General features: G+C 43.9%; 2 protein-coding genes across 4 annotated transcripts in view; one reads left to right on the top strand and one right to left on the bottom strand.

Annotated features, from left to right (window-relative positions):
• Positions 1-15741, top strand: part of pex5la (peroxisomal biogenesis factor 5-like a) — a 159492-nt gene that overhangs the window by 136280 nt on the left and 7471 nt on the right. For all 3 annotated transcript variants that reach the window (XM_054752331.2, XM_054752332.2, XM_054752333.2), the window contains one exon: positions 1037-1255. In XM_054752331.2, coding sequence (XP_054608306.2) covers positions 1037-1255 — 219 coding nt within the window. The remainder of the gene's footprint in view (positions 1-1036; positions 1256-15741) is intronic.
• On the bottom strand, positions 8544-15129 carry LOC139071558 (uncharacterized). Its single transcript, XM_070554177.1, has 2 exons — positions 14252-15129; positions 8544-8633 (listed from the first exon to the last, which is right to left on the bottom strand). Coding segments are annotated over exons 1-2 (732 nt in total). The 5' UTR covers positions 14982-15129; the 3' UTR covers positions 8544-8631.

Consider the following 15741-nt stretch of genomic DNA (forward strand, 5'->3'; position numbering starts at 1 on the left):
TGAAAGTTGCCAGATATTTTACACTTTTCCCATGTCTGACCTGATCTGAACTGATGAGTATAGTGCATAAAAAATAGACTTGTGTAATTTTTTTCGGAGATACAAAACACTACACAAGACACTCTGCTTTGCAGTCTGTGGAGACACGGCCGTTGACTATAACGGCGGCTAACTGAGTACTACATACACGCACGGTGGAAAGCCGGGATTACACAACCTTTGGCTGGCTTGAGAACGTGATGGAACATTGTTCATTGTCCTCATGTAAGACATATTTCTAAATGAAATCGTAAACTGCAGGTAAGACACTGACAACACAAAACTCCTCTTCACAAAATCTAAGCTTTCCCTTTGAGGAGTTAATCATCCTCTCGTTAAACATCCTCTCGTGTGTGTGTGTGTGTGTGTGTGTGTGTGTGTGTGTGTGTGTGTGTGTGTGTGTGTGTGTGTGTGTGTGTGTGTGTGTGTGTGTGTGTGTGTGTGTGTGTGTGTGTGTGTGTGTGTGGTCACGCATTTCTGAATCAACACCAACAACTCTTCACAGCGGGAGGCTGAAATAATTTAGCTGGTGTGGGATTGCGATGGTTTTAAGAAAGCAGGCGAATCAGCCGCAGCAAATCAAGTCTGTCTGATGAAAGTCAAATCTTGTTTTGGCCTCTCACCTATCTAGATAATCTACATCTTTCACCCAGCTTTATTACACTTTCTGGGTCAAAAAAGACCACAGAAGGCACCGTAGGTATGATTCATCCGATATATTCTGGGATATAACTACAGCAATCATCTCAAGCACACTCCCCATCGCTGGTGACATCACAGAGAGTGTTTCTCTAAATGCAAAGCTAATTAAAATCCTCCAGGTGTGGGCAGCATGCAAACCTGCTTCTCTGTAGCAGAGCATCCATCCTCGACCTCTGCCTGACGTTCCTTTGCTTCAGCCTGTCCCAATTAATGCTCGTCAAATCTACATTTCTCTTTGAAGTGCACACCTTACAGCATTTCTCCTTTCCTATGTCTGGATCGTGTCTCTGTCCAGGTGTTTGGAACTTCACCCAAACAACCTCCCTGCCCTCATGGCTCTAGCGGTGAGCCTGACCAACACTGGTATGCGTAACGACGCCTGTGAGGCTCTGCTCTGCTGGATGAAATACAATCCCAAGTACAAGAACATGCTGAAGGGCAAGACCCACCTGATAGGATCCCCGAACTCTCAACGCAGGATGTCTTATGCTTCAAACATGACACGATACGAAAGGTAAGAGTTCATACCATCTGCCGAACATGGAGCTATAAATCCGCTTTGACGCTTGTTTTACATAAAACACCGGGTTCTTACGGATCATTGAAAATGCACAAATTGAATATTTGCTTAAAAGGTGCTTGAAACTGAGGCTATAGCACAGTGGCATTTACTTTTATGAGGCAAAGAAAGTGAAATAGTCAGATTGAGCCTGAATGTGCTGTTCATGTCATCACCGATGTAAGGTGGTAGAAAATATTATAAACTCACCTTGAATGTGCTTTTGACAAAGAAATCTGAAAGTTTTCATTTTTCATGCCTGATTTTATCCCAGTTTGCTGTTTTAATAATATTGTGCAGCCTCAGCTGTTGGCATTCATCCATCACAGGATATTTGCCTATAAAAGACTTCAATATAAAAAGTACATAAATCAGATGTGAATCACTTCAAGTGAATATAAGCATGACTACACCTTGTTTAGGTTGCATCTGTGATTAAACATTTTTTATTTACTCAAGTACCATGTGACCGTGTTTGCGTACAACACCTAGCTTGTTTGCAGATTTGCCATTTAGGCCCTAGGCCTTTTTTTCTTTGGACCCTGGAGCTTCCCACCTGGGGGCCTTTGGAGTTTCATGTCCCAGGTGTCAGTGATTGTTTGCATTCCCCGAGCACAGCTACAGAGCTACAATCAAAACAGTTTAGATTGTAAACAAAGCTATTTTTGGTTTTTGATCAATTAAGATAAAATAATACTTGAACTTTATTTTAGAAGAGCTGCCTTGTGTGAAAGTGCTGACAGGATGGATGTTGTGAGTTCAAATTCCATTTAGGAAATTTAGTCAATTGTTTTATTTATTCCAGGGGTCCTCAACTAAATTTGTTCAAGTTTTTTTGTCCAGCAGACACCAGAGAAGGTCAGATGCTATTTTAAAATAAAGTTCAAATATCATTGTATCTTAATTTATTACAATTTAAAATGGCCTTGTTCCCCATCTGGGCTGTTTGATTGTGGTTTTAGTTGTGTTTGGAGAATGTGGACAGTTGTAGATGTTTGGGACATGAAACTGTAGAGGCCCCCAACTGGGGGGCGTTAGGGTTAAACAGGTTAAAATTAATTAACTTTTTTATGAATAAAATAGTTTTGGTAAATTTCAAAACTAAATTCTGAAGTCCTTTTCACTCTTTGGTGAAATTAAACGGAGAGGCTGCAAATCACTGGAAAATAAATAAACGCCTGCTGTAATCAATAATGAAGACAGTTAATTGTCTGGAGTGTTAACAAGTTCATTAATCATTCGTAAATGGAGCAAACGATGGTGCAAATCAATAGGCCTAACGCTGCAGCCCTTTAATGTTTGGGGTTCACACCCATGTGTCATCTGGAATTTTATGTTTGCTTTTGATGGAATCAAGATGATTGTTTTTTTTTTGTTTGTTCGTTCGTTCAATCGTTTGTTTACCTGCACTAAAAGGTTTGTTGCAACCAGAAGTCAAAAGAATTCTGTCAATCAGGAAATGAAGCACAACTTGCTTTAAAAAGATTTTCATGAGTTGTACCTCATGCTCTTGTTATAAAGATGTTAAAGACAAAAGTGATAATTTGGTGATGTTAAGAAAAACATGATAAAGGAAGACATCAAGTTTTAAATGCTTTCCTGCAGGTTTAAAGCCACATTTTGTCAGGTTGGTCGGATCATTCTGTCATGTTGGGAGGAGTGGAGATGGTAGACCATGTGTGGTGGAGAGTTCAGGAGGCAGGAGAGCAGGCACGGATGAAAATTAACAATGGTTTTAATGGTGGAATGGGAGCGACAGGACAAAACAAGCACATGCACATACAATGATCCGACGAAGACTGGTACAAGGAGGGAAGTATAAATACACAGGGAAATCAGGAACACATGGGCAGGTTAACGAGGGGCAGGTGAGAACAATAAGGACTAATCAGGGCAGGAGAGAGACACAGTCGGGAAGGCAGGGGGAGATCGTGACACATTTGTTTTGCTTAAGAAGTCAATATTTTGTTCAAAAGTCTGAGCTGCTATTTAGTTTAGTTTCACTAGAGGGAAATTAAGCACAGAGCCAAACAAATCTAGCTAGTTTAGGAAGACAGATTTTTTTTCCAATGTTAAGTCCAATAAATGAGCTTGTATGACATATCAGATTTAAAAGGCCTAATTCTTCTCCCAATGTAAAGCTGAATGTCATCAAATCATTAATTGTCTAGCCGGTGCAGAGAGATGCAGGTGGAACTCAATTAATGAGTTATCCCCCCTGGAGCATCAGCTTTTTCGTTTCTTCTGCTCAATCCATCGCTCTCTTTAACCGTCTCCTCCGTTCGGCATCCGTTTGCTCTCTAACGTATCTCTGCTTCACCCTCCATCCTTTTGCTAGGCTCAACTTTGTTATATTCCAGCTAGTTCAGGCAGAAATAGGAAAAACAGGCAGCGTAGACTCGTCTCAGAACGCCATCATCCTTTACTCTACTCCTCTCCTCTTCACATCGCTCACACCACAGTGCCACCTTTCGGTCAGATACAGGAACTACATCTAAGAACACAACGTATTTCCCCCTTGTTTAGAAAGATCTCACGGGTAACATAAAAAAATGCAGTTATAACTGAACTCATCAGAATTAGCTTCCCAGACACATTCCAACCTGTCAAGGTACCCGAATGACTTAATTGAACACCCAAGGCTTATATACTTTTCTCATTCTTACTGCTTAAGCCTTTAAAAAACAAATATAGTCCCGAATGTTTAACAAAACTTCTATGTCATACATGACAACCACTTTTTTTTTCACTTCCTGTAACACTTATGCATTAAGTCCAGAACAATACAATAACTAGGGATGAGTACCGAATTCGGTACTTTTTAAGGCACTGACCGAATTCCATACTACCAACCGAGTACCGATTCACGTCATTTCAAACAGTGCCTCATTTCGGTACCCGTCCATCATAACGAGAACTTGCCAAGACAGCTGCGCAAGAGTGTTATGTCGTCGCTCGCTGCGAGCCAGTTGTAAACAGAGCAGCATGGTAGAAAGAATGCACGCTAAAACTTGGGTCCACTTCACTAAATGTGATGAGTAACTGGGTGATGATGAAACCAGCGACAACGATCTAAGTGAGACATCCTCATCTTAATCTGCTCTGGTAGGTAAATAAAATGTTTAAGATAACGTTAGCTTGATATGTTAGCTTCCATTTCGCTAATGGTGCGTTCGCTTTCTCCTCAGAACTCTGAATTTCCGACTAGAAGAACATGAACGCGCTCTAAAGTTTGGCTTCACTTTACTAAATGCGACGGGTGATTGGGTGAAGATGAAACCAGTGACAACGATCTAAGTGTGAGGCATCATTGTTTTAATCTGCTCCAGCAGTTAAATAAACTGTTTAAGATAACGTTAGCTTGATATGTTAGCTTCCATTGCCACCGTTATCAGCTAATGGTGCGTTCGCTTTCTCCTCGGAAATTCTAACTTCCCAATAGGAAAAATCAAATGAAAAAAGAACGGCAAAAGGAATGAAGATACACAGTAAATTTAGTTCACAGTAAAGATGTTTGCTTCAGTTTAATTATCAGCTTATAAAACTACAAGGACGATGTTAAAATACAAACAGTTGAATGTTATTTATCGTGATATTTATCAAATATTGTTATATATTGAGAAAAATATGTATTTAATTATAAAAGAGAATTAAAATAATAAACACTCAAAAGTATCGAAAATTGGTACCGTTAAGTACCGGTATCGATTCCTAGGTACCGGGAATTAGTACCGAATCGATTCAAATGTCAAAGGTACCCATCCCTAACAATAACACAGCCTTTGTTCATTTTTTTTTTTTACATTTATCCCAACTCCCCCCCAAAGGCCATAGATTAACAATCAATGTTCAAATTCCTCCAGCCAAGCTGGTTTCTTTCTAATCCTCGCAGGCCTCTGTGGACCTACTGGTTGCTGTTGATGTTGTATGGGGTCAGGCGAGCCCAGAGTTGTCTCTGATGTTGCCGGGATAAGAGACGGATGAGAAGCATTCCATGTACGGCCATCCTCTAGGACATACGAATGTGAACCCGCTCTCCGTATTACTCTGGTTGGATCCTGAAACTTGGACAAGCCTTTCTTCACATGAAACGGTTTCCGTACTGTCACAAAGCTGCCTTCCTTGAACTTTGGCACTCTTGCACCGCGTTTTGCATCCACGTACTTCTTTGCAGCTTGCTGTTTCTCACTGACCCGGGAGCGTAACTCCTTGTTAGCTTGGGATGTCAGTGATGGTACGGATCCTACATTCACTTTAGAACGCATTTTCCTTCCAAACATCAGTTCGTAAGGCGACAGTCCAGTGGTACTGTGTGGGGTTGCGCGTTATGCCAGCAGAAAGTTAGTAACAAAATCCTTCCAGGGTTTCTGTTCCTGCCTCGCTGTGAAGACTGTCTCTTTAAGAATGTGGTTCCAGCGTTCAACAGCTCCATTAGCTTGGGGGTAGTACAAAGACACCTTCCTGTGCACAATGTTCCTCTCCAAAAGAAGATCAGCAAATCCCTTTGAGGTGAATTGTGCTCCGTTATCACTTACAATCTCAGTCAGATTCCCAAATCGAGAGAAGATTGAAGTAAGGAAGGCTGTGACTGCAGCAGTGGTGACAGTTGGCATGAAGGCAACCTCTGGCTATTTGGTGTAGTAGTCAGTTAGAGTTACAGCATATCTACAGTCCCAAGTCACCATTTCAAATGGGCCGACCACATCAATGCCCACTCTTTGCCAGGGCCCATAAGGAAATGGGACCGGCTGTAGGAGTGCTGGGTACGTCCTTGCAGTTTTATCATGTGATCTGCACGTAGTACATGTACTGATAAAGTCCTCGACGCAACTGTCCATCCCTGGCCACCAGTACAGATTTCTCAGTCTTTGTTTAGTGCGAACCACACCTTGGTGTGTCTCATGTGCCAAGGTAACCAGTTGGTATTGCAGCGCAACTGGAACAATTAACCTGTGGGGCCTTCTGAACACTTTCACATCTTGCAATGACAGTTCATCTCTGACAGCAAAGTAGGCTTTCACCACTGGAGGCAGGGACTTAGCTGTTTTGGGCCAACCCCCTTTAATCTGTGCACGTAAAGCATCTAGTTCTGGACATGCCCCACTTGCTGCATCAAAATCAGACACAGAGCTCGCAAGTCTGTTTCCAGAAGAGCCACCATGTCAGGTTCTGTGATGTCTTCGGCCTTAGCATCTAAAGGTAGAGGCAAGCGTGACAACCCATCCGCCGTAAGGTTGTGTACACCTGCCCGATAAATGACATCGTATGAGAAGCATAACAATCTGGCAGACCACCTAGCAATGCGCATACCTGCATGGCCTAAATCTTTCGTGGCCAGCAAGGTGGTAAGCGCCTGATGATCTGTGCGAAGCGTGAACCTGGTACCCCACAGAAATGATCTCCATTTCTCCACTGCTCAGACACACGCCAGTGCTTCTTTTTCCACAACTGAATACTTCCGCTCAGCCATGCTTAATGTGCGTGAGGCAAAAGCAACTGTCTTTTCTGTGCCATTCGGATGCACTTGAGTCAAGACGGCTCCCAACCCATAGTCAGACGCATCTGTAGAAACCATTGTAGGCAGGCTGGGGTCAAAGACTGTCAGAGCGGCACTGTTTACAATGCCTGATTTTACCTTTTCAAAGCTCAGTTGAGCAGCCTCAGTCCAATGGAAGGTATCATTCCGCAAACATTCCCTCATGGGCTCCACCAAAGTAGCATAGTTGTCCACAAACTTTGCGTACCAGGAGGTGAGTCCCAGAAATGAACGCAGAGTAGGTGCATCACTAGGCGCCGGGGCCTCAGTGATGGCCTTGATGTGTTCCCATCTGGAAGTAGACCCTAAGCAGAGATTACATGCCCCAGGAACCGTAAGCTGGTCTGGTTAAACTGACACTTTTCCACATTAAGTTGCAGTCCTGCTTCCTTGAGAGCAGCAAGAACAGCTTGTAAGTTGCAGTCATGGTCCTTTCTGCACCATGAACAATAATGTCATCCAGATAGTTCTGAACACCTCTGAGACCTTTGAGTACAATGGACATCATTCTGGAGAATGCGGCTGGCGCTGAACATAGACCATATGGAACCCCCTTAAACCTGAACAGTCCCTTGTGTGTTATGAAAGCGGTCATGTCCCGGCTCACCTCTGCAAGTAGTACTTGATGATATGTGTTGGCCAAATCTATCGTGGAAAACACTCTTGCACCTCTCGTTTCAGCAAATAGGTCGTCCATATGAGGAAGTGGGCAACTATCCATCACTATAGCCTTATTTGGTTCACGTAAGTCCACACACATCCTCACTGTTCCATTTTTGTTCTGTGTGACAACAATAGGGGACACCCATTGGGATGCTTCCATCCTCTCTATAACATCCAGGTTCAAAAGTCTGTCGATCTCTGCAGAAACAGCTTGTTTAACGGACAGAGGAAGCCGGCGTAGTTTTTGCTGAACTGGTGTGACCCCCTCTTTCACTTTAAGGCGGTGAATGAACCCTTTGGCCAGTCCTATTTTATCTTCAGCTGCAGGTTTAGCTCTGATTACCTCAACTGTGCCTGGTGTTTCTGGAATGCTCACTGCATCTTTATCAATAGTCAGTCTCAGTGCTCTGAATAAGTCCATGCCCAAAAGCGCTGTGCCAGTGTTACAAACCCTAGGTGTTAAGCGTTGTGGCAAGGGGTAACATAAAAACTGATGCGGAGAAAGGAGGGGTGAGAGTAAATAAAAGGGTTTTATTTCACAGAATTCAACCCAAAATACACAGTCCCAGACTGGAAAAGTTCAAAATGAATGTACGTAAACAAAACACACAAAGGAGAAACTGGAGATAACTCAAAACACCTGGGACAAACGGTCCCGGGGAGAAAACACGACAATAACTAGATCTAGAAACGAAAAACAAAGAGCCGGAACTAACTAAAAACCAAATCTCGACGGCTATCAATATTATTACAAACACAACTTAAAGCGAGCTATAAAGCTAAAAACGAAAACAAACGGCCTCACGGGGGCAGAATCAAACAGATCTTCCAAATGAACCAAGGATATTATTTACTGTTAGCTGAAGTCACACCAAGTCAATCCGAATGACCAAACCGAGTTAATCGAGGAGAGAAAGACAGAGGTTTAATCTGTGGTTCTCCCGCTGAGAAACCAAAACAGGAATCTTTTAAGAGCGTCTCATCAGCGGTAGACTGTCCGCAGCTGAAGCAGAGTGGGCGGGCCGAGGCGGAGGCCAGCCTGATGGAGGACCTGTCCAAGGTCCTGAACAGCAGAGAGGGAACAGGACCGGGCCATACAAGGTGCGGGAGCCCAGGATCCGTAACAGCCCTCTCCTTCAACAAAAAAAAAGGAGAAAACAGTAAGACTTGAACCAAAGACTGATGTCTAACTTTTTTTTTCTTTTACCATTATCAACAGTATCTTTAATACCATGAGGGCTCCCGCTAGCTACCTAACCAGACATTTGCTAACTAACCCCTACTTCTTCATGTGGACTAGAGGTGGGCTGATTAAACAGAAAATATCAGGTGGTGCTGATCCCCAGTACCACCGACTGTTCCCGAGATGTCTGGAGAACCAGGCAACGCTAACCTCTATCGCCACAACACTATAGAAAACAACAAACAGACTCGCCCTAAAGAGGAGGAGTCTCTACCACCTACCAGGGAGACCCTCACGGAATTTCAAGATTCAGACAGCCACGAGAGAAACCATCTGCCAAGACATTATTGGCACCACTCTTGTGACGAATTTCGATGGGGAACTCCTGTAAAAGCAGGGCCCATCGCATTAGTCTCTGGTTGTGGTTAAACATTTGTTTTAGAAAAACCAAGGGGTTGTGGTCGGTGTAGACGATGGTGGAAGAGGAAGAGGAGCCAACATAGACGTGGAAATGCTGTAGTGACAGAATGAGGGCTAAGGTCTCCTTTTCGATTGTGGAGTAGTTCATTTGATTTTTATTGAACTTTTTGGAGAAGTATCCCACAGGGTGGTCAATCCCATCCTGGTCTTCTTGCAGGAGCACCCCACCAGCCCCCACAGCACTGGCATCTACTTCTAGTTTAAAGGGTTTCATTAGGTCCGGAGCTGCAAGAACAGGAGCACAACACATGAGGTTTTTCACAGCCTCAAAAGCCACCTGTGTTTCAGGAGTCCATACATAACGCGTCTTTGTGCTTAACAAATCGGTCAGAGGTTTAGCTACTGTAGAGAAGTTTCTACAGAAACCACGGTAGTAACCCACCATCCCCAGAAATCGTCGTAGCTCTCGCCGTGTCGAAGGAACCGGGAAAGATGCCATAGCTCGAATCTTATCTTGTAACACTCTAACCTGACCTTGACCTACCTCCTTGCCCAAATATTTTACAGTGGCTTTGACAAACTCACATTTCGCCAGATTTAAAGTGAGCTGTGCTTGTTTCAGTCGACCAAATACCTCACGTAGGGTTTTCAAATGTTCGGGCCAGGTGGAGGTGTAAATAACAATGTCGTCTAAGTAGGCGCTACAATGAGGAAGATCAGACAACACAGAGTTAATCAGACGTTGAAAGGTGGCAGGAGCATTTCTCATTCCAAACAGGAGAACAGTGTACTGGAGAAAGTTATCAGGAGTTACAAATGCAGAAATTTCAGAAGCTCAAGGAGTTAACGGAATCTGCCAATAGCCTTTCAAAAGATCTAGTCGAGCTACGAAAGTAGCAGCACCCACGCTGTCTACGCAATCATCTACCCTGGGAAGGGGAAAAGAATCAGCCACAGTCACCGCATTAACTTTACGGAAGTCGGTTACAAAACGAAAGGTACCATCAGGTTTTTTCTCCAAAAGACAAGGAGAACTCCAGGGGCTCTTGCTGGCCACTGCCAGACCATTCTTAATTAAATATTCAGTTTCCTCTTTCATCGCTTGTCTCTTAAGGGGACTGGCTCTATAGGGATGTTGTTTAATTGGATGTGGATCCACAAGTTCCACATCATGTACAGCCAAAGGAGTTTGGGTAGGTACGTCATGAAACAAATCTGGATGATCGTTAATGAGGAAAATCAATTCCTCTCTTATGGCAGATGACACATGCTGAAGGGTAAGGGGAAATTCTTGAAGAGCCTCAGAGTTTGACAGTCGCGGACTTATAGGTTGAACAGAAACTGGGCTGGAGTCCTCAGGGAGATCAGGGGACAAAATCTCAGAATAGACCGGTGCACACACCATGGAACTGGTCTCCCGTCTTGGCCTATAGAGTTTCAACATGTTAATATGGCACAGCTGAGATTTTCGCCTTCTAAGCGGGGTTTTTATCACATAATTGTGATCGTTTATTTTCGTTAGGACCTCAAAGGGCCCCTCAAACCTGGGAGAGAGAGAGGACCCACACAAGGGATTCAGAACCACCACAAGGTCTCCCACAGCAAAGCTTCTGTGCTTCGCCTTTTTGTCGAACCGTACCTTCATTTTGTTCTTAGCGTGGTGTAAGTGTTCTTGGGCTAGGCGGTTTGCATCTCTCAACTGGGCCTGAAACGTAGCAACATATTTGTTAATATTTTCACCTTCACTAGGGCCAGACCAAAGAAAGCGCTCCGTTAAGGCTTTAAGGGGTCCTCTGGGAGTGTGACCAAAAACTAACTGGGAGGGGCTAAACCCCAATGACTCCTGGACCGCATCACAGGCTGCAAAAAGAACAAAGGGAAGTCCCTCATCCCAAGAACGACCAGTAGAAAAACAGTACTTCCTAAGCATGGATTTTAGCGTTTGGTGCCACCGTTCTACCACACCTTGACTTTCGGGATGGTAGGCTGAGGAGGTGACGTGTTTGATACCTAGAGTCTCAGCAACCTGCTTAAAGAGCCGAGATTTAAAATTGGTGCCTTGGTCGGTCTGTAAAACCTTCGGGAGACCGAACACCGAGAAATAGCCATTTAAGGCTTTGATGATGGACCTAGAGGTTATGGAGGACAAAGGGAGGGCTTCTGGAAACCTAGTGGAAGAACACATGACTGTTAACAGAAACCTTTTTCCCGACTTGGTAACAGGAAGAGGTCCCACACAATCAACCACTATATGTTCAAAAGGTGTGGTAACCACAGGCACAGGATATAACGGAACCGGGTGTATTTTCTGGTTAGGTTTTCCGACTAGCTGACACACATGGCAACTCTTACAGAATTCAGCTATTTGCTTTTTCATACCAGGCCAGAAGAAATGCTGTAACAGCAAATTATAAGTCTTATTAATCCCTAAATGACCCGACCAGTCACTTTCATGTGCCAAGGAGATGATTCTTTCCCTGAAGGGCGTGGGTATCACTATTTGTTTAGTCATTCCCCAGTCCGCGCCTTGGGCAGAAGGCTGGGACCAACATCGGAACAATATTCCATTTTCTAATTGATATTTACTCTGACCCGACTGAATATCAGCTGTAGGGTCCACTCGGTCAAATAAATCCCGTAAACTTTCATCCTCCTGTTGCATAGATGAAAGGATGTCAGCAGATATAGGAAAATTTGGGGAGTCAGCTTTCTCCTGCTTTGAACCACCCAGGGCAGGGCTTTCCTCCTTTGTCTCCATTTCAGATAGGAGAGGCTGCAACACAGAATCTTCTAGGTTGATGTCAGAATTGTCAAGACCTTTTTTTTGTGACCGAGTAACAACACACACGGGAAAAACATCAACAGGTTCAGGTAAAATAGGAACCTCTACCAGTTCAGGAGTAGGGTTGACTTTTCCACCAGCCAAATCATTCCCCAACAACACATCTATACCTGGAATGGGCAGCTCTTCACAAATAGCCATCTGCACATCGCCACTTATAATCGGACTGTTTAACTGAATCTTATGTACGGGGCTGGGCATAGTTCCCATTTCGATTCCTTTTAATAACACAGAAAAGCCAGCCGCACTAGCTTCAGAAAAGGGCAACACTCTTTTGCAGATGAGGGTCTGGGAGGCTCCAGTATCCCTCAAGATTTTTACAGACACTTTAAGATCTGGAACGTCTGGTAATGACACGTGTCCCATAAAGGTAAAGGGCTCAAAACACTGATCAGAAACATCTCTGTCCTCAAGGTGACCGACTGGAGCGGAAACATGAGACTTTTTCACAAAAGCCACACTTTTATTTCTAGGAGGACTCTTCTCATTCTTCCGTCTTAGCTGATAACAATCTCGGATTAAATGACCCTTTTCACGACAATAGAAACACTCCCTGGTTTCTCGTTTATTAGGATCGGGGGAGGAGGTTATTCTGGGCCCGACGGGAAATTCCCGTTTTATCTCTCTCTCTAGGTTGTGCGTGAGTGAGAACTCATCAGCTAGCAGGGCCCCGGCGCACAAAGACGTCACTTTTTGTTCATTTAAATATTGAACAATCCTGTCGGGTATTTGCCTTTTAAATTCCTCTAACAGGATTAACTCACGTAGGAAATATGGGTTTTCTATCACAAAGGTGGTGCTGGATGCAGCTAGGTCAAAGCTGGGTCATTGAGAACTTTCGCCCACAGATTAAGATCTGAACGCCAGCGAGTCTGGGAGGAAACCATAACATCTGCCACCTGCAGTCTACCAGAAGATGTGTTTACATGAGTTGTACCCAGACCAAGTCAAAACATAAAGTTTAAACTTCTTTTTCTTGATTTTAATGTTAAAGTAACCATTATCATTTTGCTCATTATAAATGTGATTAATCAAATGAATGACTATTTAGCTTTGGGGTAATTATAATGGTTTAATGAATCCATTCTTAAATAATGTTGAGAATGTTTGTTACTGACCTTCACACACACTCAAGCACAAACATTCACACACATCCACACACACCTGCTCACAGTAAACTCCAGACACATTTGATGACGCACGTTTGCTTTGAGAAGAGAAAGGTTTTTGGTAAGTTTTCAGTCTTATGGCAGTTCGTGTTGGACAACGAGAGAGAACAGACCTGAAAACCAAAGGGGGGGCAGAGCCTGTTGGCTCGTTCTTCCCCCCTTTCACGCTGTTTCTGCCAAGCCAGGCAGAATAGCTGAATCGCGACTTCTAACGAAGACTCATTACCGAGTCTTTTGATTTCTGAGTGAATTAACTTAAGAAAGCGCATCGATAAAACGCTCTACCATCCACGTGTACCGAGGGCAACTCTGGACCGGTTCCGTTCGACACCTATGTCTCCTGTCAGCCGCCGGTGTCATCTGGATGAACCACAACATCCTCCACGGCCCGGATCCGAAAGAGGGTCCACAAGAGTTCGGTGAGACAGAGCACGGTTTTAGCGTTTGATGCAGTTCTCTGATAAGACCTAAGTTTATCCAAACCATCACTTCACTCAGACACCTGTTTCTTCTTGAAGCAAAATCAGACTCACACACGCATTCATGTCACATCATTCTCAATCTTCATAAATTCACCAGAAGGTCTATTTGAGCAAGAACAGCATATAAACTGTTAAAAGATTGTCCCACAAAGTTGCCAATGTGATTGTTATTTCCTGTTTGTCAATTTTCAAAATCATTAGTTTAATTTGAAGAATTAAAACTTTTAATCCTTCAAACTTGTTTCCTCATTGAACTGAAACACAGACACTCAGATATTATCGGCAGTTTATGGATGAAAACAACCTTTGAGTCTTCTGAACAATATAAAATTTGGTTATTGATTTATTAAAATTAATATTCCGAATTAATACGTAGCATGGTTTCTCTTTCATAAAAGAGCATAAATCCATAACGCTACACTCGTAAGAATTTACTTTACTTGCAGAACACCATTTTTCAAACTGAATGCTTTTTTCACGAGCAAACTCTGTGTAGGTTTGACCATCCAAAGGTCTTCCGCGTCGGAACCGCAGACAATAAGCTTCCGGCACAAGTTCATAAGCTGTTAATATTTCAGCTTTCACACAGTCATAATCTAGGCTATCAATTGCAGACAAAGCCGACATTACTTCCAAAGCTTTTCCAGTCAACTTACATTGCAGAAGCAGAGGCCAGACGTCCCGAGGCCACTGGAGAGCCGACGCGATCGGTTCAAAAGCCACAAAGTAGCCGTCCACTTCAGCTTCTCTAAAACTGGGCATCAGAGGAATGCATTTGCCAAGATCAAAAGCGTGATATGAGGAGGGCGTACTGTATGTCTCTGGTGCTGGTTTTATGGATGAACGATCGTCCGGGCTCGAAGGTGGGTCAACACGGGACTCTTGTTTCACATGGGCATCTGCTTGAGCTTGCAACTCTAATTGTCGTATCCGCACAGCTGTGTCGGCGTTTGTCTGAAGTTCCAATCGTCTCATTTCCAACTCCGCCTTTAGTTTCCTCTCTTGTGCCCGTTCCTCGGCTTCGATCTGGAGCTGGGCCAACCTGATCTTTAATCGGAGTCTCTCTGGAGAGCGGGGAGAACGAGGGGGCGAAGGCTGAGCAGGTTCACCTTCCGAAGATAGAGGTGAGGGAGGGGGCGAACCCCGAGGAACTGCATTCTCCTCCTCACTCATTGCCGCTGGAGCACCGGCATCCGAAAGGGGTGGGATCACACCTTGATCCGTAAGAAACTCAACCACAAAAGTCCGTAGCTCCTCTTTTCGGAGTTGTTTTGGGACTTCTAGTTCGAAGTGGGCGGCCACTTGTAACAAATCGGTTTTACGGCAACCCTCCAGCAGCCGGCGAGACGGGGCCTCCACAAAAGCCTGTAAATTGAAGGAGGCCATCAGGTTTCAGTCGCCTGAGTCTGCAAAACAAAAACACCTGTTACTCACACTCACACACACGCACCAGGGGATCTTTTTAACCACAACGTTGATGTTTTATGAAATAAAATCCCGGACGAGCCCCCATTTATGTTACAAACCCTAGGTGTTAAGCGTTGTGGCAAGGGGTAACATAAAAACTGATGCGGAGAAAGGAGGGGTGAGAGTAAATAAAAGGGTTTTATTTCACAGAATTCAACCCAAAATACACAGTCCCAGACTGGAAAAGTTCAAAATGAATGTACGTAAACAAAACACACAAAGGAGAAACTGGAGATAACTCAAAACACCTGGGACAAACGGTCCCGGGGAGAAAACACGACAATAACTAGATCTAGAAACGAAAAACAAAGAGCCGGAACTAACTAAAAACCAAATCTCGACGGCTATCAATATTATTACAAACACAACTTAAAGCGAGCTATAAAGCTAAAAACGAAAACAAACGGCCTCACGGGGGCAGAATCAAACAGATCTTCCAAACGAACCAAGGATACTATTTACTGTTAGTTGAAGTCACACCAAGTCAATCCGAATTACCAAACCGAGTTAATCGAGGAGAGAAAGACAGAGGTTTAATCTGTGGTTCTCCCGCTGAGAAACCGAAACAGGAATCTTTTAAGAGCGTCTCATCAGCGGTAGACTGTCCGCAGCTGAAGCAGAGTGGGCGGGCCGAGGCGGAGGCCAGCCTGATGGAGGACCTGTCCAAGGTCCTGAACAG

The sequence above is a fragment of the Nothobranchius furzeri genome, chromosome 8 (genome assembly GCF_043380555.1).
Source record: "Nothobranchius furzeri strain GRZ-AD chromosome 8, NfurGRZ-RIMD1, whole genome shotgun sequence".
Taxonomy (NCBI): domain Eukaryota; kingdom Metazoa; phylum Chordata; class Actinopteri; order Cyprinodontiformes; family Nothobranchiidae; genus Nothobranchius; species Nothobranchius furzeri.

Bases quoted from the DNA above. Each gene is read 5' to 3' on its own strand.
- LOC139071558 (XM_070554177.1), bottom strand. From the start codon at position 14,981: ATGGCCTCCTTCAATTTACAGGCTTTTGTGGAGGCCCCGTCTCGCCGG.